At 37.7% G+C, this 26,982-nt stretch overlaps 8 protein-coding genes across 10 annotated transcripts; 5 read left to right on the top strand and 3 right to left on the bottom strand.

The window, feature by feature from the left end:
• The first annotated feature begins 780 nt into the window (after positions 1–780).
• LOC111791092 (transcription repressor OFP16) lies at positions 781–2,324 on the top strand. The gene has a single exon (XM_023672294.2). It carries the CDS (start codon positions 856–858, stop codon positions 1,477–1,479), a length of 624 nt encoding a protein of 207 aa, XP_023528062.1. The 5' UTR covers positions 781–855; the 3' UTR covers positions 1,480–2,324.
• Positions 2,325–4,062: 1,738 nt separating this feature from the next.
• SECE1 (secE/sec61-gamma protein transport protein) lies at positions 4,063–4,798 on the top strand. Its single transcript, XM_023672433.2, has one exon. The coding sequence runs from the start codon at positions 4,063–4,065 to the stop codon at positions 4,600–4,602; it is 540 nt and encodes a 179-aa protein (XP_023528201.1). The 3' UTR covers positions 4,603–4,798.
• Positions 4,756–7,631, bottom strand: LOC111791187 (prefoldin subunit 2). 2 transcript variants are annotated; one of them, XM_023672434.2, is made up of 2 exons: positions 7,473–7,631; positions 4,756–5,442 (listed from the first exon to the last, which is right to left on the bottom strand). In XM_023672434.2, the coding sequence occupies exon 2, from the start codon at positions 5,434–5,436 to the stop codon at positions 4,990–4,992; it is 447 nt and encodes a 148-aa protein (XP_023528202.1). In that variant the 5' UTR covers positions 5,437–5,442; positions 7,473–7,631; the 3' UTR covers positions 4,756–4,989. The 2 variants fall into 2 exon arrangements, with proteins under 2 accessions (XP_023528202.1, XP_023528203.1); XM_023672435.2 differs by lacking the exon at positions 7,473–7,631 and adding an exon at positions 6,362–7,404.
• Positions 7,632–8,610: 979 nt separating this feature from the next.
• On the top strand, positions 8,611–9,207 carry FDC1 (2Fe-2S ferredoxin-like superfamily protein). The gene has a single exon (XM_023670788.2). The coding sequence runs from the start codon at positions 8,655–8,657 to the stop codon at positions 9,096–9,098; it is 444 nt and encodes a 147-aa protein (XP_023526556.2). The 5' UTR covers positions 8,611–8,654; the 3' UTR covers positions 9,099–9,207.
• Positions 9,208–10,460: 1,253 nt separating this feature from the next.
• Positions 10,461–15,228, top strand: LOC111791669 (Survival protein SurE-like phosphatase/nucleotidase). The gene is made up of 10 exons (XM_023673105.2): positions 10,461–10,727; positions 11,114–11,208; positions 11,779–11,843; positions 12,156–12,199; positions 12,652–12,729; positions 13,014–13,167; positions 13,309–13,473; positions 14,016–14,075; positions 14,160–14,286; positions 15,002–15,228. Exons 1-9 carry the CDS (start codon positions 10,582–10,584, stop codon positions 14,268–14,270), a joined length of 918 nt encoding a protein of 305 aa, XP_023528873.1. The 5' UTR covers positions 10,461–10,581; the 3' UTR covers positions 14,271–14,286; positions 15,002–15,228.
• Positions 15,229–15,717: 489 nt separating this feature from the next.
• LOC147793303 (uncharacterized) lies at positions 15,718–16,420 on the bottom strand. Its single transcript, XM_087122110.1, has 2 exons — positions 16,175–16,420; positions 15,718–15,954 (listed from the first exon to the last, which is right to left on the bottom strand). The coding sequence occupies exons 1-2, from the start codon at positions 16,245–16,247 to the stop codon at positions 15,842–15,844; spliced, it is 186 nt and encodes a 61-aa protein (XP_086978236.1). The 5' UTR covers positions 16,248–16,420; the 3' UTR covers positions 15,718–15,841.
• Positions 16,421–17,979: 1,559 nt separating this feature from the next.
• HSP70T-2 (heat-shock protein 70T-2) lies at positions 17,980–20,929 on the top strand. Of its 2 annotated transcripts, none has more exons than XM_087122109.1 (2): positions 17,980–18,293; positions 18,845–20,929. In XM_087122109.1, exon 2 carries the CDS (start codon positions 18,848–18,850, stop codon positions 20,564–20,566), a length of 1,719 nt encoding a protein of 572 aa, XP_086978235.1. In that variant the 5' UTR covers positions 17,980–18,293; positions 18,845–18,847; the 3' UTR covers positions 20,567–20,929. The 2 variants fall into 2 exon arrangements, with proteins under 2 accessions (XP_086978235.1, XP_023527609.2); XM_023671841.2 differs by having other exon boundaries at positions 17,981–18,251.
• A 1,369-nt stretch (positions 20,930–22,298) lies between these two features.
• On the bottom strand, positions 22,299–25,136 carry LOC111790081 (uncharacterized). Its single transcript, XM_023670879.2, has 7 exons — positions 24,919–25,136; positions 24,725–24,842; positions 24,361–24,449; positions 24,190–24,236; positions 24,006–24,094; positions 23,500–23,633; positions 22,299–23,429 (listed from the first exon to the last, which is right to left on the bottom strand). Exons 1-7 carry the CDS (start codon positions 24,991–24,993, stop codon positions 22,734–22,736), a joined length of 1,248 nt encoding a protein of 415 aa, XP_023526647.2. The 5' UTR covers positions 24,994–25,136; the 3' UTR covers positions 22,299–22,733.
• Between the last annotated feature and the right edge of the window lie 1,846 nt (positions 25,137–26,982).

Raw genomic sequence — 26,982 nt, 5'->3', positions numbered from 1 at the left:
CCAAACTACAAACAAAAATTAACTACTTGCTAATTGAAGCTCGTATGCGTTTAGTAACGGTTGATTATTCAGAAAAATGTTGTTTTTTATGCGTTTAGTAACGTACCATTCCTCAACCAATAACAAAAGAGGGTGAAATGATGTAACAATTCAAGTCTACTATTAGTAGATATTATATATTTTGACCCATTAAGTATCCACGTCAGTCTCACAATTTTAAACCCATCTGAATTTGTTGGAGAGAAGTTTTCACGCTCTTATAAGGGATGTTTCGTTCCCTTTTCCAACCAATGTGGGATCTCACAATGGTTAAAGAAGAGAACAAAACATTCTATATAAATGACTTATGTTAGCAAACAACACAAAGAATGTCGAGACAATCATATGTCAAATTTGAGTACTATACATAGGGTGTTGCATTTGACTTATCGATCAAATGTATATGTTTGAACCCATTGATCTATGCTTAAGTTATCATAAGATATAGACACGACACATTCACGTCCCATTCTTTTCGTATCAGCTACTCCTAACACAAATAATTTAAAAAAAACTAAATTTATGATACAGGGTCAATAAATAATCCAACCCAAAGGCTTTAAAGAGTCTGAAAAGGTAGATTATCCAAAAATATATAAATAAATATTACATATGACAACATTTATTTCTATTTTTGCATGCTTTTTGTCTTACAAAACTTTGATAAAAAAAACATAGTTTTTATAATTTAATTTACTTTGGCTGACCTTATTTTGGGCCCCACTTTTGGTTTTCCCATCATATAATCCCCCTTTTCCTCTCTCTCTCTCTCCTACAATTTTCTCTACCATTTCCCACTTTCCTCTCTCTAAAAACATGTCCACTCTCAAGAAAAACAATTTCCATCTCTGGTTCTCAAAGCTCCGCTGCTTTCCGGCCGCCGTGAAACCCTCATCGACGCCGCACATGCCCAACAAAAAACCCCTTTCCATTACCCACCTGGAAAACTCAGACAACTCCTCTACTTCCACCGCTGCTGATGATGGGTTTTTCTCCGACGACTCCACTTCCGATTCCGACGCCGTCCCCGACTTCTCCGCCGCCGTAGCTTCCCATCGTTTCTTCTTCTCCTCACCTGGCTGCTCCAACTCCATCTTCGACTCTTCTCCCGAAACCCATCACGGCGCCGCCGCCGACGCCGCCGTGCACGGCGGCGTCAAGGTTCGGAAGGTTTCTATAGACCCATTTATCGATTTTAGAGGTTCAATGCAGGAGATGGTCGAAGCAAGAGATCAGCCAGTGGACGTCCGGCGAGACTGGCAGTATCTACAAGAGCTTCTACTCTGTTATCTCCAAATCAACCCCATTGATACCCACAAGTTTATATTAAGAGCTTTCTCCGACCTCGTCGTTTCATTGCTGGAATCATCGCCGGAATCACCCTCCAACCACCATCTCCGGCAGCACAATATGAACTCAAACAGCTGGTTAGTCCAATAACAACAATATCATCTACACCAATTCCACTCCCGACAATGAGAGAGGAAGCTCAATGGAAAATCCTCGTACAAATTGGCGATTCATGTGTAGGCAAGTATTTCATTTCCTTTCTTGTTTTAAAGGATCAAAACAAGAAACATGTTATAAGAACCAAATGATTTCATAATCATAAGGAATTATTATTTGTTTGGATGTTCATGTTCTTGAAAGTGAAAATGGGTCGGCTTTTTTTCATCTCCTTTATGCAGGGGAAAACTTAGTAGTTGGTGAAAGTTGGAATGTTGATCCAAAGAAGACAAACAAAATGTGGGTTTGGATGATCACACACACACAGAATCAAGGAAAGCGTGGGATATGCAACAAAAGAGAGAGAATATTGCGTTTACTGTTTGGTTGGTGGAAGAGAAAATGAAGGAAAAGAAAAGAAAAGAAAAGAAAAGAAAAGAAAAGAAAAGAAAGGAAAAAAAAGGGGTTTTTTTCTTTCGTTTTGGTACATAATTGCTGACAAAAGGGAGCCAGAAGGGTTGGTTTATTGTCCTTAGAGACAGAGAAGAAGAGAGAAAGGGAGAAGGGTTGGGAGTGGTCCTCTTAAGTTCATGTTTGGTGATGACATAAATGCTTGTAAATTAATGGCGTTTGCAGTGTGGAAGAAGGGCTAAGAGCTGAAACACAAAGCTTTATTTTTAATTTGAATTTAAGATATAAGGAGTTTGTGGGGTATGGAGAAGTTTTGTTTTTTTGTTTGTTTTTTGGTTCATTTGGGAGAGGAAAGGAATGGTTTTGAATGTTGTATGTTCATAGTGTTCTATCTTTTTTCATGGAAATTATTTTGGTTTGCTTCACAATTGAATTGTGTTCATCTTTTATGAGTTATGACCCACATGTTTTGCTACTTAATGTGTTGGGGTTTTATTTAATGATAATTGGTTCAAATGTTTTTTTTTTTTTTTTTTTTGGGTTGGATGATATTTATTATAATAATAGTAACAATAAATTGAATTTATTGAAAATTTATTTGGAAAAATTTAAGATATCTTATTTTAGAAAAAAAAAATACATTTTGTTTCATATAATAAATTCATTTACGTGTGTAAGGTTGACTTATTTACATTTAAATGTGTCTACTAAGGAAAAACTTCCACACTAATGTTTTGTTTCCCTTTCCAACCAACCTGAGATCCCGCTTAAACTATAAAAATAATTTATACTTAATATTTTGACGTATTTTGAAAATAAAAAAATAAAAAAAAAATCTATCAAAATTCCATATTTATAGGGAAATGGGATAGGAATCCAAAGAAGTAAAAAAGAAAAAAAGGGCAAAAGAAAATACACTAAATGTACCATTTTTTTTGATACCGAAAAGCATATATAAAAAAATAATAAGAAAAAAGGCAAAAGAAAATACACTAAATGTACCATTTTTTTGATACCCAAGAGCATATATAAAAAAATAATTAAAAAAAAACTTTTTGATTATTGTATGAACTTTCAATTTCATCGTATTACACCTTAAAATTGAATGAAGGGTAAAAAACGCAACACTTATTTACGTTTTAAGGTAAAATTTGATGAAATTGAAAGTTTAGAATCTCCATCTATATACATGCACTTAAGATAAGTTGACAATTGATAACTATCGTTTTAGGATAAAATATCAATGATGGAAAGGTAAATGAAGTAGATAAAAAAAACATCTTACCAAAATTAGCTAGAAGTTTATCTTAATGCATGTAAACGTGACCGCAACCTTTATTAATTTGTATACTTCCCAAGGAGATTCTCCATCGCCTTTTTACCATACCAAAGTTCACTTTAATGCTTTTGATTTTATAACGTTCAAAAGTATAAATCATTATCTATAAGGAAAACACACCAAAGCTAATATACCTATATATATATATATTTATGGGTAGAAGCTACAAAGTAATTAATTTTACCCATGATAAACTATAGGTAATTAATTACTTATCCAAAGGTAATTTTCCCAATTATAAATATTTAACCAATCCACACATTATATACTTGGAGCTACAAAAGTAGGGTGGTAGCTGTGATAAACCCAAGACAATGAGAGCGAGAGAGAGAAAGGCATTTGTTTGATATGAACTAAAAAGGGGGACAACGGGAAAGTGGATCCAAACAGAGATTCCAAGAGGCATCTAAAAACAAATAACACATTCTTTTAGTACTTTTATGCAATTTTATTTATTTATTTATTTTTGGTCTTCTTTTAAGTGTACCATTCCCATTTTTCTCTCAATTAATTTACCCTTTTATTTGGTGGCTCAATACTTCATTCATCTCAAGGTAGATTGAGAGGGTATTTAATAACCATAACTACTAACAAAACTTAATCTCAATTTCACTTGCCTAAAACTAAACCACCTGTAATCTTGAATTCTCATGGACTAGGCCCAACTAAAAATGTTTGGGCCTTTTCTATATTCGGCCCATATAGTACACGACCATCGTGTAAGATAATGTGGGCCACGAACAAAGCCCTAGCTATCCCGAAATCTGATTCTTGATTGCTAATCCATTTGTGCAATCTGATTTCTCGACCGCTCACCGATACGGAAAATGGCCGTTCCGATCTCCCTGCGATTTCCGACGGTACCTTCCACTTTAACTAACAGAGCGGCCTCCTTGTTTGTATCACTACGGCGGAGCTCCGCGTATCATTCTCATCCTCACTTACATCGCACGATCAGACTCCCGGGGATTAGGTCTAGAAGGAATAGCATGTTCTCCGCTGTCAATGCCGTGCAGGAAAGCCAAGAGAACACAGAATCTGATGGGGTGGAGGTTCAAGCTGGGCCGCCGAGGGAGGAGTCGAAAACGGCTGATCAACCGGCAGAATCTGGCGAGAATTTGGGCGCCGAAATTCAGGAGGCTTTGAAGCAGCGGAAGGTGGAGAAAGAGGGGGACCTGATTGGCGGAGTGGCGGAGGAGATTCAGAAGATTGAGTGGCCGGCGTTTCGAAAGGTTTTGGGCACGACGGGTGTGGTGATCGGGGTTATTGCTGGTTCTAGTGTCGTTTTGCTCACTGTGAATGCGTTACTGGCGGAGCTGTCCGACCGAGTTTTCGCCGGAAAAGGAGTTCAGGATTTCTTTAGCTGAGAGGATAAGGAGGCTTCGATTATGACTATTTGGTTTTCTTTACTTCATTTGTAACCTTAAGAAAATCATATTGAGCTGAGAGGATAAGGAAGAGACTGCTTTGTAATTTCCTCTTGAATCTGAAAGCTCAAGTACAGAATCCATTGCAGCATATGATCAAACTAATGGGAAATTTTCGATATCTAAACGCTGAAAAGTCGGTTCCCATTCAATATTTCCTCCCTCAAAATCATCTATATACCACACAAGTCCTGGAATCATCCTATTGAACTGAAAGTTATCAACAAAATTTCACAAACGCGCTTAAAAACAGTGAATCATCCGCATGAAAATTAAAGTTAAGCACTACAAGAATATGATTAAAATGCACCAATGGGGTTGGGAGTTTTAACTTTCACTTGCTGGGCCTACTAAGACTCCTTGGGCTGCACCCTCTTTACGCCCACTGTCTTCCTCCTTAGCCTCACCATCAGGCTTTCTAATCCTGATCTTGTATTTGGCCTCCAAGTCAGAAATTTCCTTCTTTTTCTTCTCCAATGCCTCGTTGAGTCTGGAAATCACCTCCTCAAGTCCCTCTTTGTTGCGTTGAACAGCGGGCAGGACCTCTTTGATAGTTCTTTCCACCAGCACTCCCCCGATCATTCTGTAGCATCGTCTTGATGGATCAAGTGGCTCAATTGCAGAAATGACCAGAGAGTGTTCACTGACTTCCATCTCGAGTTCTGTGATTTTTGAGTATATCTGATTGAGCTCAGACCTTAAAGTACCATACATGTTTGCAACCATTTGCTCGTTCACTGGTTCCTTGCGTTCACTCTCACTTGAGCTTGCCATTTTGATCTGTGAAGTGGTAGAAACTTAGTAAACAATTTACAATACTAAAAGAAGAATTACTTTGTACTTCCATCTACAGGAATTATCCAATACAACTCCCAACCCCAAAATTCTAGCATGACTTGGTATGTGTATATTCACGGAGAATTTTCGCAAGGAAAGGCTTTCTCGTGGAGGATGAGATCATATTGTCTAAACAGACGTAGAGAGCGAAGAAAGAAGGTGAGGAGGGTAGATAGTTTTCTTCAACAAACGGTGTCTTCGTGGTTCTACATGAGTATAGTTGCATCCTTAATTCTAGATAGGAATGAATTAAGTTTTTTGGTGCGGAAATGAAACTGTACGCTTTTATATACTGAAAGAACTTGAAAATAGAAAGACAATAAGTAAAAATAAACTCATGGCAGAGAAGGGGGGTGTGAGATCCCACATCGGTTGGGGAGGAGAACGAAGCATTCTTTACAAGGGTGTGAAAATCTCTCCCTAGCGACGCGTTTTAAAAACCTTGAGGGGAGGGGGGAAGCCCAAAGAGGACAATATATGCTAGCGGTGGGCTTAAGCTGTTACAAATGGTATCAGAGTCACACATCGAGCGATGTGCCAGCGAGGTGGCTGAGTCCCAAAGGGGGGGGGGGGTGGACATGAAGCAGTGTGCCAGCAAGAACGCTGGGTCCCGAAGAGGGGTGGATTGGAGGGTTCGACATCAATTGGAGAAGGGAACGAGTGCCAACGAGGACGCTCCGAAGGGGGTGGATTGTGAGTTCCCACACCGGTTGAGGAGGAGAACGAAGCATTCTTTATAAGAGTGTGGAAACCAATCCCTAGCAAACGTATTTTAAAAGCCTTGAGGGGAAGCCCGAAAGGGAAACTCCAAAGGAAAAATCCAAAGAAGACAATATCTGCTAGTTATAGGAAGTTGTCTTACATCAAAAGAGCAACCTCATGATCTTCATCCGCTATGTCAAATTCAGCCCATCTGTTCGATACTTCGATTCAATGAGTTGATCAAAGTTTGTCCTCAACTTTCTCCTCTCATTTTGTCGATGGTGGTCAAAGACCCAGAACTCAAAACCAGCAGCGAAAGTCAGCCAAACATAAGAAATAGCCACATCTAGTGCCCCCCAGTGCAGATATCCCTCAAATCAAACAAAGAAACAAACATTGCAGTCCGCACAGACTTCCTTCCTCCCTGCTCACAATGTAGGAAAGCTGGAAGTCCACTTTGAGCATAGATGGGATGAAAATCACGAAGTTAAGTTCTGAGTAAGACAACTTCCTTGATAAACTGGACATATAGGATGCCTTTCAGAGTTTAATTTCAAGAAAGGCAGCACCAAGCAGCTAAACCATAGTCTGAAATCACCACTACTCCATCTTCCAACTACTAGAAGCTTACCAACAAATTCCCGTAACAATAATGTTACTTCATTGAATGAGATCAAAATTAACATTAAGCACGGAAAGGTAATTGAAGCAGTTGAGAAAAGCAACAAAGTTTCAAGCTAAGAACCGTCGATTAAGGAATTGAGTTCTAGCACGATAAGTTGGGGTAAAGTCTTAAAAGATCGTCCTTCATAGTTCACAATACAACAAACAAACACCTGAGATCCCAATTCCAGAGGAAGACCATACCAAAACTACAAATACTTAAACAATCGTGAACTGAGCCAAGAGGTACTGGTGCCTACTTGCAAAAACACAATATAACGAAGGCCAAATTTCAAACTGAAAACAACTAACTCCAAATTGCTGCTACGGAATGCTCAGCAAACAACTTAAAGACGAACCACAGGTATCAGTCCTGTTACTAAAGGGACAAACGATTCAATACGATAGAACAAATCCCTAACCCCTTCGAGCAGGGTACATAGTTCAGCATTTACTCAAAAACAAACGAATAGCAAAACCTAATCTCAGTCGAAGCCGCAAGCAAAACATGTACATGGTCCGCAAAGAAATTAAAATCATTCGATCGCAAACTTAAAAGAAGTGGATAAAAATGAGCGAGAAAGAGATGAACAGAAAACAAAGCATACTTGATCGATGCCGCTAATCAGCGCTGATAGTGAAGCCAAGTGATGAGCGATTCGAGGAGTCGACGACTTCGAACAACTGCGCTAGCTGCGAGAGTGCAAACAGCGAGATGGAAAGGGGGAGGAACAGCGAGTTAAAGAAAATTGGGCCATACGGTGAGTTGCGTCACTCCTCGAGGGTAGTTTGGGAATTTAACTATAAGCTTATTAAATATTTTTCTACAAAGGTTGCTTTTATACGAACTTTAAATTTCAAAAATTAAATTAAAACTTTTCAAAGTTTTTGAAACAAACTCATATTTTTGGGTATTTTTTATAATTTAATCAGCAAATAATTCAACTATATATTTTATTTGTTTGTGAACGATGACTAGACACGAGCTAGAACTTATCCATCTCTAAATTATAACGATGTATTTTATATCACGATTGACTTGGGATTATAACTTTTCTTCTCATACTAGACTGAAAAAGTTGAACTGGGTCCATCAAGATTTCTTTAAGCTGATGGCATGTATTATGCACAATCGAAATGCGATTAGGTCACTTTGAATTCTTGGATCTTCGGCCATTTTTCTATCTTTCCAAGGAGGTTAATTGGATCTCAAATAGGGAAAGAGACGTGTCGATTTCACCTTAGCCCTTAACCACCTTGGACATGCCCTAGGTGCCCAAACTGGCCTCTGGCTTGTGAAATAAGTTCTCGAAGGCTCGATCAAGCTTTGGGTGTGGTTGATTTGGCTTGGGTACTAGTCAAACCTAGGTTTAATCAACTTTGAGCTTGGTTCACCATAGTTTCGTTTTTTTATGTTATATACAAGCCCACCGCCAGTAGATATTATTCGCTTTAGCTTGTTACGTATCGTTGTCAACCTCACAGTTTTAAAACGCGTCTACTACAGAGAGGATCTAGTCCTACCTCAACCGGACTCTAATAACAAATGACAAACAAAAAAAAAAAACACTGATCTTGGTCTTAACCTAACCTTAATTACAAATAGATTGTGAGTCATTCTTCTAAATTAACTAATATGCCATAGCTACTACCAACGGCTACGATGGGGCCACGCTTTATCAAATTACGGCAAAGAATCAGGACCTTATCCCTACACCAACGCCACGGAACGCCCACAACCTCACAAATCACCTCCTTTTCATTTCATCGCCAAACAGAGAAAAGAAACAATGGCAACTCTTCATTTTGTGCCATCCGCTTTCTCTCTACCAAAACAAAAGCAACCCACCAAGCTTTCCTCAGTCTTCAAGCTCAGACCCACAACCCAGATAGGCTGCTCACAGCGGCGCTTGGTGGTCCGGTCGTACAAAGTGGTGATCGAGCACGAGGGGCAGACCACAGAGCTGGAGGTGGATGCCCACGAGAGTATATTGGACAGCGCATTGGACAAAGGGTTAGACATTCCTCACGATTGCAAGCTTGGGGTGTGCATGACTTGCCCTGCTCGCCTTGTCAGTGGCGCCGTGGACCAGAGCGAAGGCATGCTGAGCGATGATGTTGTGGAGAAAGGGTATTCGCTTCTGTGTGTGGCTTATCCCCGCTCAGACTGCCACATCCAAACCATCCCTGAGGAGGAATTGTTGGCACTTCAATTAGCCACAGCTAATGACTGAATCTCAGTTCTTGATGAGGAGCGGTTTTCTCTGGTTTTGTATGATTTTGTAGATTTCAATTCTGATTTAGTTTAAACTCCATGGAAATCAATTGTTCTTGGATGCTGTCTCTTTTGGCTGTTCTTTGGTCTTTTGGGTTTTGATGTTAATCTCTTGATTTGATTCCTGCCAGTGGCGCGAGATCCGATATTCTGTTCGAGAGGGGAACGAACATTCGTTATAAAATTGTAAAACCTCTTTACGATTAAATGCATTTTAAAATCTTGAGAGGAAGCTCGAAAGTAAAAGCCGAAAAAGATAATATTGGCTAGGGGTGAGTTTGGACTGTTAGAAATGATATCAAATGTAGACCTTTGGTGATGTGCCAGTGATGATGAAAACACAGGGTCATCAAAAGGGGGTGAATGATAAGATCTCATATCCCATCTCAATGGGAGAGGGGAACGAAACATTATTTCTAAATATGTGGAAACCTCTCCCGAGAAGCCCAAACTAAAAAAGAACAGTATCTACTAGCAGTGGGCTTGAGTTGTTTTCAAATGGTATTAGAGGCAGACACGGGATGGTGTGTCATCGAAGACGAGGACGCGAGTCCTCGAAATGGGTGGATTGTGAGATCTCATATCCCACGTCAATTGGAGAGGGTAACGAAACATTGTTTATAAATATGTGAAAACCTCTCTCGAGAAGCCCAAGCCCAAAAAGAACCCGTACCTATCAACGATGGACTTAGATTGTTTCAAATGGTATTAGAGGCGAACACGGGATGGTGTGTCATCGACGGCAAGGATACTGGTCCTCTAAAAGGAGTGGATTATGAGATCTCATGTCTCACTTTAGTTGTGTGGACACCTTTTCCAAAAAGCCGGACCATAGCGGTGGGCTTGGACTCATACATTAGTTTAGAAAATTCCCATAAATTAAAATTATTATTTTCTCAAATTATTATTACTCGAGGATAAGTTTTTTTATTATTTATTTTTAATAATTTTTTCTGTTGGATTGCGGAAAAGCATTTTTGCAATATTTTATTCTAAAGCAGTCCGACCACTTCGAAGATGTCACCCACAGGCCACGTCACACTCGTATGAAATTAATTTTTTTTTATAATTATATTCTTATATTTAATATTCAAATAAATTATACTTAGATTAACAAATTTGATATTAAATTCTTATATTTAATATTTAATTAAATTATGCTCTAAAATTTAGGGAGCATTTTATTTTTTTACTTTAAAAAATGTTTTTCAAAGACAATTTTTAGTATTTTTTTAAAACAGAAAAATCGAACCAATGTAAATTCCGAAAATAAATCAAATTGTTTACAACAAAAAAAGAAAAAGAAAATGTATATTATAAATTGCAATATCTCGTCGGTGGAGCTTTCTGATTTGCCACCAAATAATTTCCTCGTGTTCGAGGCCATACTCGACTTTCCTTCTTCTACGTTGCTCCGGCGGCTCCCTCTCTGTGCGCAAAAAATGGAAGTCAGCACAGTCGATTCAGACAGTAGACCGACGATCATGATCACAAACGACGATGGAATCGATGCGCCTGGTCTTCGCGCTCTGGTTCGCGTCCTCGTCTCCACTCAGCTTTATAACGTTCTAGTCTGTGCTCCTGATTCGTACGCTTCTTGTCTCTTTTCGTCCTCTCGCTTTCTTCTTTTTCCAATTTTCGAGTGTTTCTGTTTGAAGCTTATGATCATAACCTATTGTAACAGGGGTGTGTATTTTAGTTGGTGAAATTTTGTTTGTTCGTTTGTTGTGTTTTCCATTTCTCAAGTGGTTCCACTAATTTCTTTCTTTTAGAATGTTGATAGCCGTTGGATCGTGTGAATTGAGATATAAGTAACTATTTTATCGGCTGTTCTTACTTCTTAATCAATATGATAGGATTGGGTCATAAGTCGTAAGATATTAGCTAAAATCACTAGCTTCTGTTTGTTTTATTTTACAATATATATGATTAAATATATATTTGATGTTGGGAAGTTGTTCTTGCATTACACAGGGAAAAGTCAGCTGTTAGTCAGTCTATTACTTGGCGCCATCCTATTTCTGTTAAGAGAGTGGCTATTGAAGGAACCACTTCTTATGCCGTTTCTGGTATGTTTTTATTCTCTCATTTGAAATCTGTACCTTACCTGGAAATGGAAGTGGACTGATTGTTCGATTCTTAGCTATTCTACCTTATCTGGAAATATTTGGTTCGTTAGAAGTTTTAGGAAATGTAATTCGGTAATCGGCCTATAACCGGAAATCGCTGATGGTTAGTTCTTTGAAATGTCTAATTTGTTATGTTCTATATATAAGCACAACAATGTTAGTGCTAATAGCAAAGCTATGATGCTATAGTGGAGTGATAGAATGATGGAGGGTAGAAACATTTGCAGTGATTATGCTCAAATGGGGCATTGCCAATATATAAGGACCATTAATGTATATTAAGATATTTTCTTTAGTCCAATCTCCAATTTCTTGTCTGTTCATCCAGTAATAATCTAGCATATATTCACTTGAACTGAATGGATTTAACTTGAAGTTATGGGTTTGTAATGAAAATCTTGAAGGGTTTCTCGTTTAAACCAATTATCATTGACTTGAACTTCATTCTAGCTGATGTCCGATATTGCTTCCAGTGGCTTACTAAGGTTTTAAGCTTTCGTGCTTCTGCAGGAACTCCAGCCGATTGTACTTCTTTGGGAGTATCCAAAGCTCTCTTTCCTTCAATTCCGGATCTGGTCGTTCTTTTTCCCTTAATTGCACGGTTTGGCCGTAGTATATTTTCCTATTAAGCTATTTGTGCTTTATTCACTTTAACATACTTGACGTGAGGATAACCTGACAAGAAGATGGGATTTATAAGGGCTAAGAAGTGACATTTCTCATCCCAATGTTTATCTGTAATTGTAAATGTGGACTATTTAGTCAAATAACTACTTTATGTTGAATGCTAGCGCATCTCATATTGTTATCGCTGATGAAGTTGGTGCATACAAGTTGAAATTTATTTCTCTCTTCCTGCCTATTTATGTATTGTACTTTTATTGCAGGTACTCAGTGGCATAAACATGGGTAGCAACTGCGGTTATCATGTGTTAGTGACAAATCTTTACGGACTTCCCCTTACTGAACTATTTTTAAAGTTCCGCTATCAATGATACTAAAGCATCAAATATGTACTCCCTACTCAACATGCATGTTTACTTGCCCATTGTGTTGGCAAGAAAAGCGTACACTTAGTATCAACTCACGTCGAAGTCATTAGAGCTCTCATAATTATATGACTAACGAGTAAAATGTGCTCTTAAATAGAATAGTGAAGTAATCAACCTTTTTGCTACAAGAAGTCAAGCTCATTGAAGCATCCGGAAATATTAATCCCCAAAGTTTTGGGACAAAACAGACTAATAAATATTTTTCCTTGTAGCTGTTTTGGTTATCTAAGTAGGTACCAGTCAATCTTATTTGATCAATATAGAAAATTCCCCATGCGTGGTTGGAAGGATTTAGTAACTTTATTGATGCAGTCTTTCATTTGAACTGCAGTGTGTATTCTGGGACAGTCGCTGGTGCTCGAGAAGCCTTTTTTAAAGACATTCCTTCTGCTTCCTTATCTTATGAGTGGTATGCCTAAAGATTTCCATTATTGTTAGACTTGAATCATTTAATTGTTACATAAAATCTATTGAGATAGGATCCTTTCTTAAAAGAGAAAATTGAGATAGGATCCTTTCTTAAAAGAGAAAAAAGGAAGAAGAAAGGTTTCGATTTGTAGAGCAGTAAATGGACTGTTATCTTGGTTGGAAATTTTCTCGATCATCTTAATTATCAGTCTATCTCATTATTATCAGTATTATTAATTTTTATAAATCTTTACTCATTTGCCTTTTCTTGTTATGTTGCTTCAGGATTGGAGGTAGGAGCAATATAGAAGACTACACGCTTGCTGCCGAGGCTTGCTTGCCCATAATAAGTGCAATGTTAGTTGGCGTCAAGGCTCAAACTTTTCCACGGAATTGTTTCTTGAATATCGATTTCCCAACAGATATTGCTAATCATAGGGTAATAAATATTTTAACACCTAATGAACATCATTCTATTTCGTATTGAGTTATGCTGTAGAATGTATTATACTTCCATGTTATGAAAGAGGTGATTAACAGTAACCCTTCTGGATTTTTTTTTTTCGTGGGCATTATTTAGGGTTATAAGGTAACTAAGCAAGGCCGATGCATATCTAAAATGGGCTGGATAAGAGTTACTTCTGACTCTCAAGGAGGTAAAATGTTGTCAACTATGACGATGGACTCAACGTCGTCAGTGGAATGTAATATGTCAAGTGAATCATCCGAGCTGTTCACGAGGCAGGTTGGTTCTCTGCCTCTCTATCCAAATTATTTCATTAAAAGAGACAGCAATATTGATATCTTCTGGTTCAGAGCACTCTAAAGACACTGCTCCACTATTACGTTCGAACTCTACAATCTTTTCGTATCTTTTTATTCGCTTCTGCAAAATTGTATCTAAACGAAAAATGGAAAGGACATTAGACTTGTTGGAGGTAGCTTCAACTTCCAATTAGCCAATTAGAGTAACTCAAACTTTCCAACAATCAGTCCTAGAGAGTCCAAAAATATATATATTTTTTTTTATGTACCCTTCCATTCATTGATTGTTTAAATACAACAGTGTTATAACCCATTAATAAAAACATTTAAAGTACTGAGATTATTCTTTTTTAGGTTTCTCGTACTTTGTACTATATAACAATCAGGTCACATTCATTTGCCTTCCCGTTGGAATTATTTTATTTTGGATGATTTGATGATTGTTTTGTTTCATGGTTCCTGGCTTATCATCGAATAGAACTTTGTATTTGTAAATGTTAATGTAAGTTATTATCTTTGTAGGTAATAAGTGCTGCTGTTGCTGATGAAGATACAGATTTCAAATATCTACAAGAAGGCTATGTGTGTATCATTTTCCTTACAAACTAAAACTTATCATTATGGAAGATATGCCGTCATTAACTAGAAGCTCATGATTCCATACAGATTACTGTCACTCCTCTTGCTGCCCTGTCTCGTGCGGAGATAGACTGTGAAAACTTTTTGGAAGCCTGGTTGCCTGGTGTGGTTGCTCGGCCATCACCATCTGCTTTATAATTTCGTTTGGTTTCTGGTAATGCCACTTAAAAGTTTTACGAACTTCATTTTGTTTTAATATCAATAAGAAGATAGCCATAAGCACACAGGAGCCATACAGTCTCAGTTCACGTGTCATAAGTATCTTTCGCGGTCTCATTTGATTTTTTCTTTTTTTTCCTCTTACCAATTCCCCACCCCCTTCCTCCTCCCTCTCAGAGCTATCGATGTTCATGTTATAGAAACTTATTAGATCATGTAAACAGCTTTTCTTTCCCAATCATAGAAATATTTAGTATTCGATTACCTTCATGTAAACAGATTCATGTTATTGCTTGTGATAAGAGAAGTTCATTATCCTTTCTGCCTCTTTGAAGGTACTGACACATTAGGCAGCTGAATTGTAACCAATTGATAATTTCTGCAGCACCTTTATGCTAACTAATTTATGTTGAACTCTAGACATGGTATCTAAAATTAGTCGAAAGAATGTTGGCGTCCTCTTAGTATTCTGTGTACCAATCTTCACTGAATGCTAGGAAACCTGTGTTTTCTATGGGGATTAGGAAAGTCCTGACTGAACTGAACACTCAATACGTTGCACGTGCACTATAGGAGCCATAACACATCTGGTATTCTATCATATTGAAGTATGGTATAACATTGAGTGTTAAGGTTTTTTTCCCCTCTGAGGCTGAACAAAACATTATGAAAGCACGTGTTACTAAAAAAATTCTGTTTATTCTTTGCAGGTTTAGGCATTTTGTTAGATGGTCAAACTTCGAGCCGAGTAGTTTCTTATTGAATGGCCACCGATTCGTGCTTTCAGAGAGAAGGTCTTTATGTCATGTAAAATGTAAATCTGGTCTGAAAATTGTTTAGCAGAAAAACTATGGAAGGCTTACTGTTAACTGATTCTATTAAAAATATTACTCAATGTGACAGAAACTTGAAGAAAGAGTCTTTCTTTATTTCATTACCTTGTGGCATCTGTAATAATGTTCTTTGATTGTTGTTTAGTTTCAATAAGGTTTGAAGTTGTAAGCTAAACCTCCCATTAGGTTCACAAGTCACTTGTTGGTAATATCAGTCATTCGGTAGATTTGGATTAGTGAACAACCTTACCATCTTACCATATCATGAAGCAAATGCCACTTTATCAGATTAGGGGTTTTTATCACAACCAGATTCATCATTTTTGTGGCTCTCTTTATTTCTCTATTCTTTTTTCCCCCATTTCAAATGTCTAAATAGCAAGCCTAGAGTCTTTAAGTCTACAGGATTTATGAAGGAAAGAGTGAATATAATCGAACCATTATTCTCATCTATTCAATAGTTGTCTCATGTCATTATCAGAATCAACCTTGAAGGTATAGAATTTAGAATTCAACTGCCACTACAACTGCTGAAATGGACAAAGCAACTACTGTAAGAAGCTACACAAAAAATTAGACAGAAGAGAGAAAAATGGTGAAAATGGTGAAGGTAAACTTTTATTTCTGGGCATTCATTTTTCCCCCCTTCAGTATGTAAAGCATTATAAATATTTTATGTACATTGCTGGGGAAACTGTGTTTAGGAGGTTGAAAGCTTCATTGTTTTGGTGGAAATGAAGTGTGTGATTCCACTAATATTGACCAAAGCACATGCACATCTTCACAGGGACACGATTTGACATCCTCATACAGAATATATATCCCTCTTCCTGCATTAAAGAACCCAGACAATATGAAAAAACTTAGAAGGGTGTTGAAAAGATTCTTTTCTGCACAATTATCTGCACAATTTTCATGTGAAAGAATATGAAAATGCTGTCATTGCAGGGCGAAAGGAAGCAACAGAAGAAGGGTGCAGAAATGCAGGCTAAACAAAAAAACAGAGAATGTAAGCGACGAAAGCAAGGTCGAAAAGGGGAGGTGACTTACGTTTTTTCGACGAAGAATGGAGTCGAAACCAGAGCTTCTTCAATGGGGAGAAGAAGGATTGGAGCCACCCCATTCCTTTCAGCTCATGGCAGAGGGTAAGAGAAAGAGCAAAGGTATGAATTTGTTTTTGGTTTTCTTTTCTTTTCTTTTCTTTTCTTTTCTTTTAGCTTAGACAAGAAAGAGGGATTTTGTGGCATGTTTGTTCCATTCATTTATTCAACAAACCATGCATTTTCTCATATGGTTCATGGTAAAATGTCTTTGTCAACCACTTTTGTTCCTTGTAGTAGAAGAAGCCTTCTTTCACCACCAATCTGCTGTGCTTCACACACTTCCCTGAAATCCCTTCGAATTAAAACCCCATCTTAAGAGTTTTGAGAGTCTGATCATTGTTTTTGTGGCCTTTCCCGTTTTGGATATCTCTTTTGATTGAAGAAAATAATGTATAAAGCCTTTTGGAATGGAGTCCCCAACAAGGGATCCTATCCCCACACCTCCTCATATCCTTTACTCCCCAATTGGGTGCCTTAGAAGTGTGCCTCAACCTTGTTTTCCCAACTCCCATCTCTCTTTTCTTTTTTTTCTCTCTCTCTAGAAACCTTTTAGCTTTAACTACAAGAGTAAAGTCGGTATCCATCTAAGTCCACTGCAAGCAGATAATATTTGCTTCAGCTTCATGGTTTTAAAACGCATCTGCTAGAAAGATATTTTCCACACCTTTATAAGAGATGTTTCGTTCTTCTCTCCAATCGATGTGCGATCTCACAATCCACCCCCTTGGAGGCTCAGCGTTTTCGCTGGGCACACCGCCCAATGTATGACTCTGATATCGTTTGTAACAGCTCAAGCCCACCACTAATGGATATTGTCTGCTTTGGCATGTATCGCCGTCAGCCTCACAGTTTTAGAACGTGTATGTGAGGAAGATGTTTCCATACCGTTATAAGAAATGTTTCGTTCTCTTCTCCAACTGATTTCTCATCTGGATATTTCTCTAAAGGAAAGAGAGAGAGATTTGAAGGAAAGAGAGAGAGATTTTGTGGGTTTTGATTTGATTTGAATGAATTTAGAAACACATAGAGGAATCCGATGATCTATTAAAATAAATAATAAAAACTGTCAAAATCATTTAACTACAATTTCTTGTTGACCGCCTCTTACTTACTCTTCACTTTCTGATCTCTTTTTTCTACTTCATAATTATGGTTTGCAAAAATAATCAGTTTTGAAGATGGAGGTTGTTGCACAAAATAGGAAAATATTACCCCATTGGGCAAATAATATGAACACACACTTTTCCATCCTTAAATATGATCTCGTAAGTATGTTATTTGAAACAATTATGAACATAGAACGCGATTTTTCAATAGCTAAATACTTTGGTGGTTGAAGAACAGAAGCTCAGAGATTCTCTTGTATCACACTCGAATATGAAACAAGTTGAAGAGGAGTAGGATCCGCCGTTTTCAGATTTTTTAAATTTATTTTATTTATTATTATTTTACTTTTTGTAATTCCTTAAATACAAATATTTGATGTTTTCTAAAGATTTTTTATAAAAAAATTGGACAATTTCGTACTAAAAAAATAATCATAGCCGTTCATTTTTCAAAACTCAAAAAACCATATATCCATATTTTAAAATTACTTAAATTTTTTTTTTCAGATTGGGCCTGGGTCAAGTCAGCCCAACAGGGACAAGTGTTGGGCCTTGCCACGTGGGCTACCGACCATTTAAGAGTTTAATTTTGATTGTTTTTATCAATTAGTTTGTATTATTTATTGATTTAAAAAATTAACAATATTTTCAGCCATCGTTTTGCCCCTTCTTTAAAATCCAAAATTGTGTCTTTTTCCCTTCTCTAGGAAGCTCTAGAAGACGATCAACCCTTCTTTCAATGGGTTCTATAAATGAACCTTCGCTTTCCAGTTCCTTCTTCACCGATTCCTCTCGTAGCTTCTAACACTCTTCTCACTGCTCTTTTCCTTGCTTCTATCTGCTGCCGGAATCTCTGTCTTCTTGTTCATTCTGCAACCTGCTTGCTCGGTTCAACCATTTTGATCGTTGCTGCTTCTGGTAATTCTATTTTCTTTCCTCAATTGGTTTTCACGGAACTAGGTACGTCTTGTTCTTTGATTTGCTTCGCGCCAGTTCGTAATTTCCAATCTGTTTGTGCTTTTGTCAAATCAGTTTGATTCATTATACTTTTAATTCGTCTTATTAAGAGATTGAATGTAGTGATATTTTGAAATCTTGCTGCTCTGTTTATATTGGAAATGTTGTAATAGTATTGAGAATTGGATTAAGAGATAGATTGTAGTTGATCTTGTTTATATGAATTTTATGTAATTTCCAATCTGTCTATTTGCGGAGTTTTGGTCTATTAGCCCTATACGAGAACTGAGTTTAGATGTTGGAAAATTGAAGACTTATAGACAAGTTTACACATGATATTGTTTGTGTTTATAAACTATAACACGCTTTGAAGTGATTGAATCAACCTGATTTTGTCCAAAATCTGTAGAAGCGTTTTTGTGTGTTCTTTTTGAAGTGTTTTAAAGATGATTCAGTGGAATTTAAACTCATTTTAAGGGGCTGAGTTCTTGGTTATCTATTCCTTACCCGTTAGTTCAGTGTATTGCTAGAGCTTTATATTGATCAAAATGCAGATTATGGCCGAACCAATATACACTGTAGCTTCTGATAGTGAAACCACTGGGGAGGATAGATCAGCATCAATCTTTCCGGAAATTGCTGTTGGAATTGATATTGGTACTTCACAGTGTAGTATTGCAGTCTGGAATGGATCTCAGGTTGAGCTTCTTAAGAACACTAGAAATCAGAAGATTATGAGATCATATGTCACCTTCAAGGATGACACTCCTTCTGGTGGAGTTATTAATGAGCTAAGTCAGGAGTATGACATGCTATCTGGTGCTGCAATTTTCAATATGAAACGCTTGATTGGAAGAGTTGACACTGACCCAGTTGTTCATGCAAGCAAGAGCCTTCCTTTTCTAGTGCAAACTTTGGACATTGGTGTTCGTCCATTTGTTGCAGCTTTGGTGAATAATGTATGGAGATCTACCACTCCTGAAGAAGTTCTGGCAATCTTTCTTGTTGAACTGAAAATGATGGCTGAACATCAACTGAAGCGGCCAATTAGAAATGTTGTTTTAACAATTCCGGTTTCGTTCAGCCGATTTCAGCTTACTCGGGTGGAACGGGCTTGTGCGATGGCTGGCCTTCAAGTCAGGTTGATGCCTGAACCAACAGCAGTAGCTTTATTGTATGCCCAACAACAGCAGCAGCAGGCTGCCCATGAGAACATGGGCAGTGGAAGTGAAAAGATCGCCCTTATTTTCAACATGGGAGCTGGATATTGTGATGTTGCTGTATCAGCCACAGGGGGAGGAGTGTCACAGATCAAAGCCCTGGCTGGAAGTCCTATTGGAGGTGAAGATCTACTTCAAAATACCATGAAGTATCTTTTGCCAAATGCGGAATCTATATTTTCACACCGTGGAATCGATGAGATCAGAAGGATGGGGTTACTCCGAGTTGCGACCCAAGATGCTATCCACAAGCTTTCGTTCCAGTCGAGTGTTCAAATCGATGTGAACTTGGGAAATGGGTCGAAGTTATGCAAGGTTCTAAGCCGAGAGGAGTTCGAGATGGTGAACAGCGAGGTGTTCGAGAAATGCGAGAAACTTGTTAATCTATGCTTACATGATGCAAGAGTAGGGATTGAAGATTTGAGCGATGTCGTTGTAGTCGGTGGATGTTCGAACATACCGAAGATCAGAAATCTTCTGATGGGAAAAAGCAAAAAGAAGGCACTTTATGAAGGAATGAATCCTTTAGAAGCTGCTGTTTCTGGGGCAGCTTTAGAAGGTGCAGTAGCATCAGGCATTGCCGATCCGTTCGGAAGTTTAGATCTCCTTAGCATCCAAGCAACGCCTCTCGCCATCGGAATTCGAGCTGATGGAAACAGCTTCATTCCAGTTATTCCCAAGAACACTACAATGCCAGCACGCAAGGAGTTGGTTTTCACAACTGTAAAAGACAATCAAAGCGAGGCCCTGATTGTTGTATATGAAGGCGAAGAGACGAGAGCAGAAGAAAATCATCTACTTGGCTATTTCAAAATCATTGGAATTCCACCAGCACCCAAAGGAATCCCTGAAATTACTATCTGTATGGACATTGACTCCTCAAATATGCTTAGAGTTCTAGCTGGGGCAAGACTCCCAGGTGTTCAACACCCTGCAACCCCTTTCATGGAAGTCAAGATGCCGACTGTCGACGACGGGCATGGCTGGTGTGCAGAGGCTCTGCATGGAAAATATGGTGCTGCCATGGACTTGGTTACATTGCGGAAGAAAAGCTAGGTGAATATCTAGAGCCTACTGTTTTGTTTCTGCATTCACTTTCATATATGACTCCTTTAGTTCAATGCAAATACATAGCGAAATAATGTATGTTAAATGTCACATTTTCATGTTTTTAAGTGTCAATAGCTTCCTGGAATATGAACTACTGTGATAGATGAAGAATTAGGGACACTCTTGTTGGCGATGCTGTAGTTATTCAGTGTAAGTTGTGTCTACCTTGTTAAGTACATCCTAGATTGTAACATGATCTCTTTGTTTCGCAAGTATTAGAGGCTTGAAAATGACTTGACCATGATTCATTGAGGAATGTTTCGTTACGTATTATCGTCAATCTCTGATGGGAGACCACTTTTATGTTCACCTTGGACTTGTTGATACTCTTTACGTATTATCGTCAATCTCTGATGGGAGACCACTTTTATGTTCACCTTGGACTTGTTGATACTCTTTCTAGAATGCGAAAAGTCTCCTAGTGAGACTTGGACAATAGAACTACTATTAGGGAGAAGTTTCCATACTCTTATAAGAAATGCTTCATTACGTATCATTATCAACCTCACAGTTTTAAAACACATCTATTAGGGAGAGGTTATAACATCCTTATAGATGATTTGTTCTTCATCTATTAGGGAGAGGTTTTAACATCCTTATAGATGATTTGTTCTTCTTTCCAACCAATATGGTGTCTCACAATTCACCTTCTTGGAGGCCAATCTCCTCGTTGGCATATCATCTAGTGTCTGACTGATACCATTTATAACAATCTAAGTCACCGCTAGCAAATATTGTCGGCTTTGACGTGTTACGCTCATAGTCTAAAAACACGTTTACTAGAAAGATGTTTCCATGTTCTTATAAAAAATGTATCGTTATCACTTTCAATCAATGTGAGATCTTACATCATACTATTGATTTATCATTTCTAATTTTATACTAGTAGAAATGTTTCCATCATTTACTTGTATACTGAAATGATTCTTACACGAGAAATATATGTAAGATAAGACGGTCGTTTCACCGTCTAAATTGTTTTAAAAAAAGATATATGTTTTGATTTTGGAAGAGGAAATTGTGTCTTTTTGGGAAGAAGTTCCATGTTGATGTGTCCATATTCCTTAGAAAAGAGAAGAGCAGTAGAGCCTACAGAACTGCAAACAAAAACCAGACATCCCTACACAACAACTAGTAAACTCCAAACAAAACCTCTGCACTTACTTAAACACTCTTTCAAACTCTAATGCCTTGTCCTCATCCAAACCCAACCCAACCCAAACTCTCACCTACACGACTCTGTACTCACCATTAGATTCCAAACGCAAAAGGGCACTGATCTTACAACGTCATCTCTTTTGGATCCATAAGAACAGAACCCCCTCCCTCACCAAAACGACATGTCGAATACGACACAAACACATGATAAAATAAAATCCCAGCTCGCTCCCCAAAACTACATGTGTTCTGATTCTGTTTCTGAACCAATCCCCCTTCTCAATATCTCTGTGCTCCGCCATTGTTTCAATTCCCAAAGCCTACTTCCCTCCTCCCTTTTGACTTTCTCTTTCAACTTGCGACATAAACCCCGACACATATTCCCACTCCCTTACCTCATTTTCTCTCAATTTCACCCATAGAAATCCAACCTTTCTTGTTTTAATCTTCGTGATTTGCTTATTAACAAATACCCATTTGACCAAAAATGAAACCCAGCTCAGTATTAAACACAGGGGAAGATTCCAAGGACATATACTCTTGGTCAATCAACACAGTGTCGCAAATTTTCATAATAATTAATAACAAATAGTTAGACTTTGTGTTGTTTTTTGGTTCATTTTTTGAGGTTTCGAGGATCTTGACATTTGATTTCACCGGGTCGACCACGCTACCCATTCCCCAGAAACCTAAGACTCTGTAAAAAGAACCACAAAGTTCAAAAAACAGGACAATTTTCACCACATTTTACACCCCAAGTACCACGTTGTCGTCTAGCCTTTCAAACTCAACGCCAACTCGGGCTGCCACTCGGACTGTGACTCGCTCATTATTTGTACTACTGATGAGTGTGGTTCGAGGAACACAGTCCATTGTAAAACCTTCATTTTTCTCCTTGATTTCGTATGTTGTAAAGAAGAGATTTTTTCTTTTTTTTTTTTTTGGGGGTAGTGGATCAGAACCGTTGAGACATTGACACGTGTCGGCGTCTGATATTTGGAGCGACGATGGAGATCAATCCGCCAAGTGGGGGCCTCATCTTTGACCTGTAAATCATCTCATCGTATGGCCTTCTGTAGAATTTCAACAATGGCCGGAAAGCTTCCCGATTCTTCTCCGTTTTACTGACGTGGCACTCTCGCCGGAAAAACACTGCCGGCGATTGAAGGAACGACGGCCGTGGAGTCTTTGGATGATTGACCTTCTTACCATTCCCGACCATCGGCTCACTTTTCGGCGGCAATGGCGTCGACGGGAACAGACTTTTCCTCGTCAGCCTCGAGCTGTAACTACTTCCATCGTTGATTACACCACGTGGCATTCTCGCAGCCGGTGATGCAAACGACAGAGATCGAGCGTTGAGTGGAGAAATCAGTGCAGGACCAAGTGGAGAAGGACTTGTGGGTCCCACTTTGGAAGCTGACGTGTCGGTGAGACTGAGATACCATGGCTTGAGTGAATCGAAATGATGGGATACGGTGAAGGAGAATCGTGAGGATGCAGATGAACCAATCTTGGCCGTTGATTGATCGAATCGGAGGGAGGAGGCTCGTGGGTAAGCCGCAAAGTCGCTAAAATCCAACGAATCTTCGAAGTCTAGAGATGATATTATCATCGTGACCGTTGATAGCTCAACGAACGGACGAACACCCTGCAGCTCCACCATTAATAATCAACTACAAATTACTTATTCAAAATAAATAAATAAAAATAATAAATACCTTCCATAAATAGGAGAAGAGCGCCGGAGGGTCAATGAGAAAGGCGGAATGAAGGCGGCCGGGATAGAAATCCGCCACCAATTTGAGCGTCGGAAGAAACAAGTTCAAAAAAGCCGACGCCGACCTGAAAAAGCCTGCAATTTTCCCACGCTATCACACATTTAATCCATTATCCCAATCATTTCTTTTTCTTTTTTCTTTTTCTTTTTCTTTTTCTTTTTTCTTTTTAAAAACCCCAAAATTGATTTTAAAAAAAAAGTTGAATTCTGGGGACTTCTGCTTGTGCTGTTCAATCTCCAAGTAAAGTGCTAGTGGGACTGGGACTGGGACTTGACCAATTCCCCATAATGCCCTTCCCACCTCCGCCCCATAAAGCGGTGGCTATTGATAGCGACACCGCCGTCCCACACCGGACAGCTTCTGAGACCAAAACTCAGACACTGCCGCCGCTCCGACATGGGTTGGTTTTCAATTCTTGAATTCATTAACTACTTTATGGGACTTACTTGCGTCAAACAGAATGATCATTTGGTGCACGTTTTTGGGCATGGTCCCGATCGCTACTTCTAGCGTAAACACCACCAGACGAGTAAACCTATACATATACATATATATATAAACAAAATCAATAACCCATATATATATTTCTTCAAAATTAATCATAATTTTCTCCGTTTTAATTTTACTCACATTTTCTGCGAACGTAACTTCGGATAATCTTGCTTAATCCGGAATATCTGCCAATCAAATTACACCAAAACTAAGTATAAGCTCCTGACTTTATTTTAGTCTTTACAAACTATATTTCTTACTTATAAATACATGATCATTTTCTAAATTAGAAGATAATAATAAAAATACCAGGATGGGGCGGGAGTCTTGGTCGTGGCCGGCCACATAAGCAACGCCGTCTGTGAGCTCGGCGGAGAATTCGTCGGCGATTAGATTATCTGCAAAAAGAGAATATTCAAAATAAAGAGAGGAATATTACAGAGGTGAGATTCCTCGGCTTTAAAATTAAAATATAAAAAAATATATAGTTTTTTTCTAATGGCGTCTTTAAAGGGAATGGAATCACGTAGGGTAACTTTAATCATTACTATGAAGATCATATATATATATATATATATTATTTATAAAATTAAAATTAAAATTAAAAAAAAAAAAAAAAAAAAAAAAAAAAAAAAAAAAGGAAGATTCTTGATGGGGTTCTGAAAAGAGGTACCAATGCCAAAGCTATCTCTCCAAGAAAGGCAAGCTCTCAAGCTCTTAGCAGCCTTCTTGACATGATCACCTTTAGCCTTCAGGAACCGCTCAACACACGCCGTACAACAAAATTTCTCCTACAAACAAATATAAAAAACACAAATTAAGAACAAAAACCTTAAAATTTCCGACATGGGTTTGTTGTTTACCAACCTGTTTAACTGAAAGTGGGGCTTGTTTACGAAGAAGCTCAAGAACAGCTTCAACTCTTTGATCATTCTTCCCCATTTCGCCCTTCAAAAAACAACACTTCCTTCTGATAAATACACCAAACTTCAGCTTCACGCCACTGTGTTCAAAAAAAAAAAAACCCGGTCCTTTAGAGAGAGAAAATACGGGCAGGAGAGAGAGAGGGGTAATATTTGAATTAATAAAAATGGGGGGGCGGGGGGGGAGGGGGATTGGAGGTTCGTATTTATAACCAACCGTGGGAGAATAACGCCGTTATAAAGGAACTGGCTTTTCATAAAGGAGAAATGAAAACGGTAACACTCATTTTAGCAACGGAAAATGGAGTCGGCGCGGACGCCGTTAAGTGCCGGTTTGTGGGACACCTACTTCTTTTATTTATTTATTTAATTTAATTTAATTTAATTTTTTGGTTCCCATTTGAATTTCCGTTTTTGCCCTCGCTGTTCTTGAGTTATTGTCATGTACAGTCTGCATGGTAATTTGGAGAAGAATATTGCAATAAATAGAAACCCAATACCGATTTTTTTTTTCTTTTTTCTCATATTTCAAGAATTATCATTAAAGGTGACATGACAACTATAATAGCTTCATCATTAATGTCATTATTATTATTTTTTTTTTAAATATCACCCATTAATTAATAAAAATGTCATCTAAATAACACTTCAGAGGCTATAATTGTAATTTAATAAAAAATAATTAAAATTTTGTTAGAGGACCACACGAAATTAAATAATTTCAACTATTAATTTAAATTAGAGAAAATTTATAAATTAAGAGAAAAAATGAACGGGGATTATTGGACGGTAAGGTAATGATAGGATGGACGACGAAGGGTAGAGAAAATGAATGATGATGGGCCATCCAACTTGCGGTGCGCCCCACTCCACTGTATTTTTCCCCCTTTGCTTATTCCACGCTGGATTTTCCTTTTTTAAATAATTATTTTACTTGGCTGTGATTTGATGAATTTTATTATTTTATTAATTAATTTTCCAATTTACGTTAATTTCTACTAAATTAGGCTTATTTTGACTATTTTATTTCTTTTCATTTAAAATAAAAAAAGACATAAAAGTCACGCATATAGTACTTAAAATAATATGAGTTAGTAAAATAAATTATATAAATATATTTATTTTTTATTATTTAAGCGTTTTCCAAAGCTCAAAATTGGTACTTTATTATGATAATTAAATTAGTAAATAAAACTTGTTGCCTAGTGAAAATAGCCTTCCCTTTGTCTTCTTTCAAATTTGGGCACATATAAGAGATTCTTCTCTCTTTACCATTGACTTTGACTTAATATTTTATTTTAATTTTATTATTTTAATACATTTTTGTTTTTCAAGATTTTCCAAAAAATAATATTTAGAAATATATATATATATATATATATATATATTTTTGTATTGAGGTGGCTGCGTGACAATCATTTGATATATTTTATGGGGCATATGAAATGATGAGTATAGGGTTGGGGGAGAGGACAGTATAATTTGCTAAATATACAGGTGGGTGACGATTGGTTGAAAGAGGAGGCACCACGTGGCATTGACTGTGATGTAAAGTTTCATCCTTCTACCTACTCTTTGTTTTTCTTCTTTTTCAACTTGGGTGAGAGATTTCAAATTTTGAAACAAAACCCTCCTTTTCTCTCTCGCTTTCTCTCTCTTAATATTATCATTGTTTGGGGGTCACCCACTATGCAACATGTGTAGACATATTAATATATTATATAGTTTGTAAGTTGAATAAATTAAATTATAACCCATTATAAAATCACATATATTTGGTTACGTTATTTTTTTGTGTCACAAAATTTGGATTGATGCAACTATCGATCACGGCCCCCGTATCAATGCTCTTCAACGTAATATTATTTTTAAATTTCTTTTCATGGGTAAGATGACGTATCAAAATGGTATGAGAGATAGGCACGGTGTGATGTCTCACATTGGTTGGGGAGGAGAACAAATCACCATTTATAAGGGTGTGGAAACCTTCCCCTAGCATACTAGTTTT

The sequence above is a fragment of the Cucurbita pepo genome, chromosome 3, assembly GCF_057944985.1.
Source record: "Cucurbita pepo subsp. pepo isolate OVF chromosome 3, ASM5794498v1, whole genome shotgun sequence".
Taxonomy (NCBI): Eukaryota; Viridiplantae; Streptophyta; class Magnoliopsida; order Cucurbitales; family Cucurbitaceae; genus Cucurbita; species Cucurbita pepo.
The sequence above is the reverse complement of the archived record's forward strand: the minus strand, read 5'-3'. Positions and strand labels throughout refer to the sequence as shown.

Excerpts from the sequence above, each read along its gene's own strand:
- LOC111791092 (XM_023672294.2), top strand. The coding sequence starts at position 856 with ATGTCCACTCTCAAGAAAAACAATTTCCATCTCTGGTTCTCAAAGCTC.
- SECE1 (XM_023672433.2), top strand. The coding sequence starts at position 4,063 with ATGGCCGTTCCGATCTCCCTGCGATTTCCGACGGTACCTTCCACTTTA.
- LOC111791187 (XM_023672434.2), bottom strand. The coding sequence starts at position 5,436 with ATGGCAAGCTCAAGTGAGAGTGAACGCAAGGAACCAGTGAACGAGCAA.
- FDC1 (XM_023670788.2), top strand. The coding sequence starts at position 8,655 with ATGGCAACTCTTCATTTTGTGCCATCCGCTTTCTCTCTACCAAAACAA.
- LOC111791669 (XM_023673105.2), top strand. The coding sequence starts at position 10,582 with ATGGAAGTCAGCACAGTCGATTCAGACAGTAGACCGACGATCATGATC. Across the intron at positions 10,728-11,113 it reads CTAGTCTGTGCTCCTGATTC|GGAAAAGTCAGCTGTTAGTC; the intron begins GTACGCTTCTTG and ends TGCATTACACAG. Across the intron at positions 12,730-13,013 it reads GCTTCCTTATCTTATGAGTG|GATTGGAGGTAGGAGCAATA; the intron begins GTATGCCTAAAG and ends ATGTTGCTTCAG.
- LOC147793303 (XM_087122110.1), bottom strand. The coding sequence starts at position 16,247 with ATGGGGTGGCTCCAATCCTTCTTCTCCCCATTGAAGAAGCTCTGGTTT. Across the intron at positions 15,955-16,174 it reads CCATTCTTCGTCGAAAAAAC|GAAGAGGGATATATATTCTG; the intron begins GTAAGTCACCTC and ends TCTTTAATGCAG.
- HSP70T-2 (XM_087122109.1), top strand. The coding sequence starts at position 18,848 with ATGGCCGAACCAATATACACTGTAGCTTCTGATAGTGAAACCACTGGG.
- LOC111790081 (XM_023670879.2), bottom strand. The coding sequence starts at position 24,993 with ATGGGGAAGAATGATCAAAGAGTTGAAGCTGTTCTTGAGCTTCTTCGT. Across the intron at positions 24,843-24,918 it reads CCCCACTTTCAGTTAAACAG|GAGAAATTTTGTTGTACGGC; the intron begins GTTGGTAAACAA and ends ATTTGTTTGTAG. Across the intron at positions 23,430-23,499 it reads TCTTCTCCTATTTATGGAAG|GGTGTTCGTCCGTTCGTTGA; the intron begins GTATTTATTATT and ends GTGGAGCTGCAG.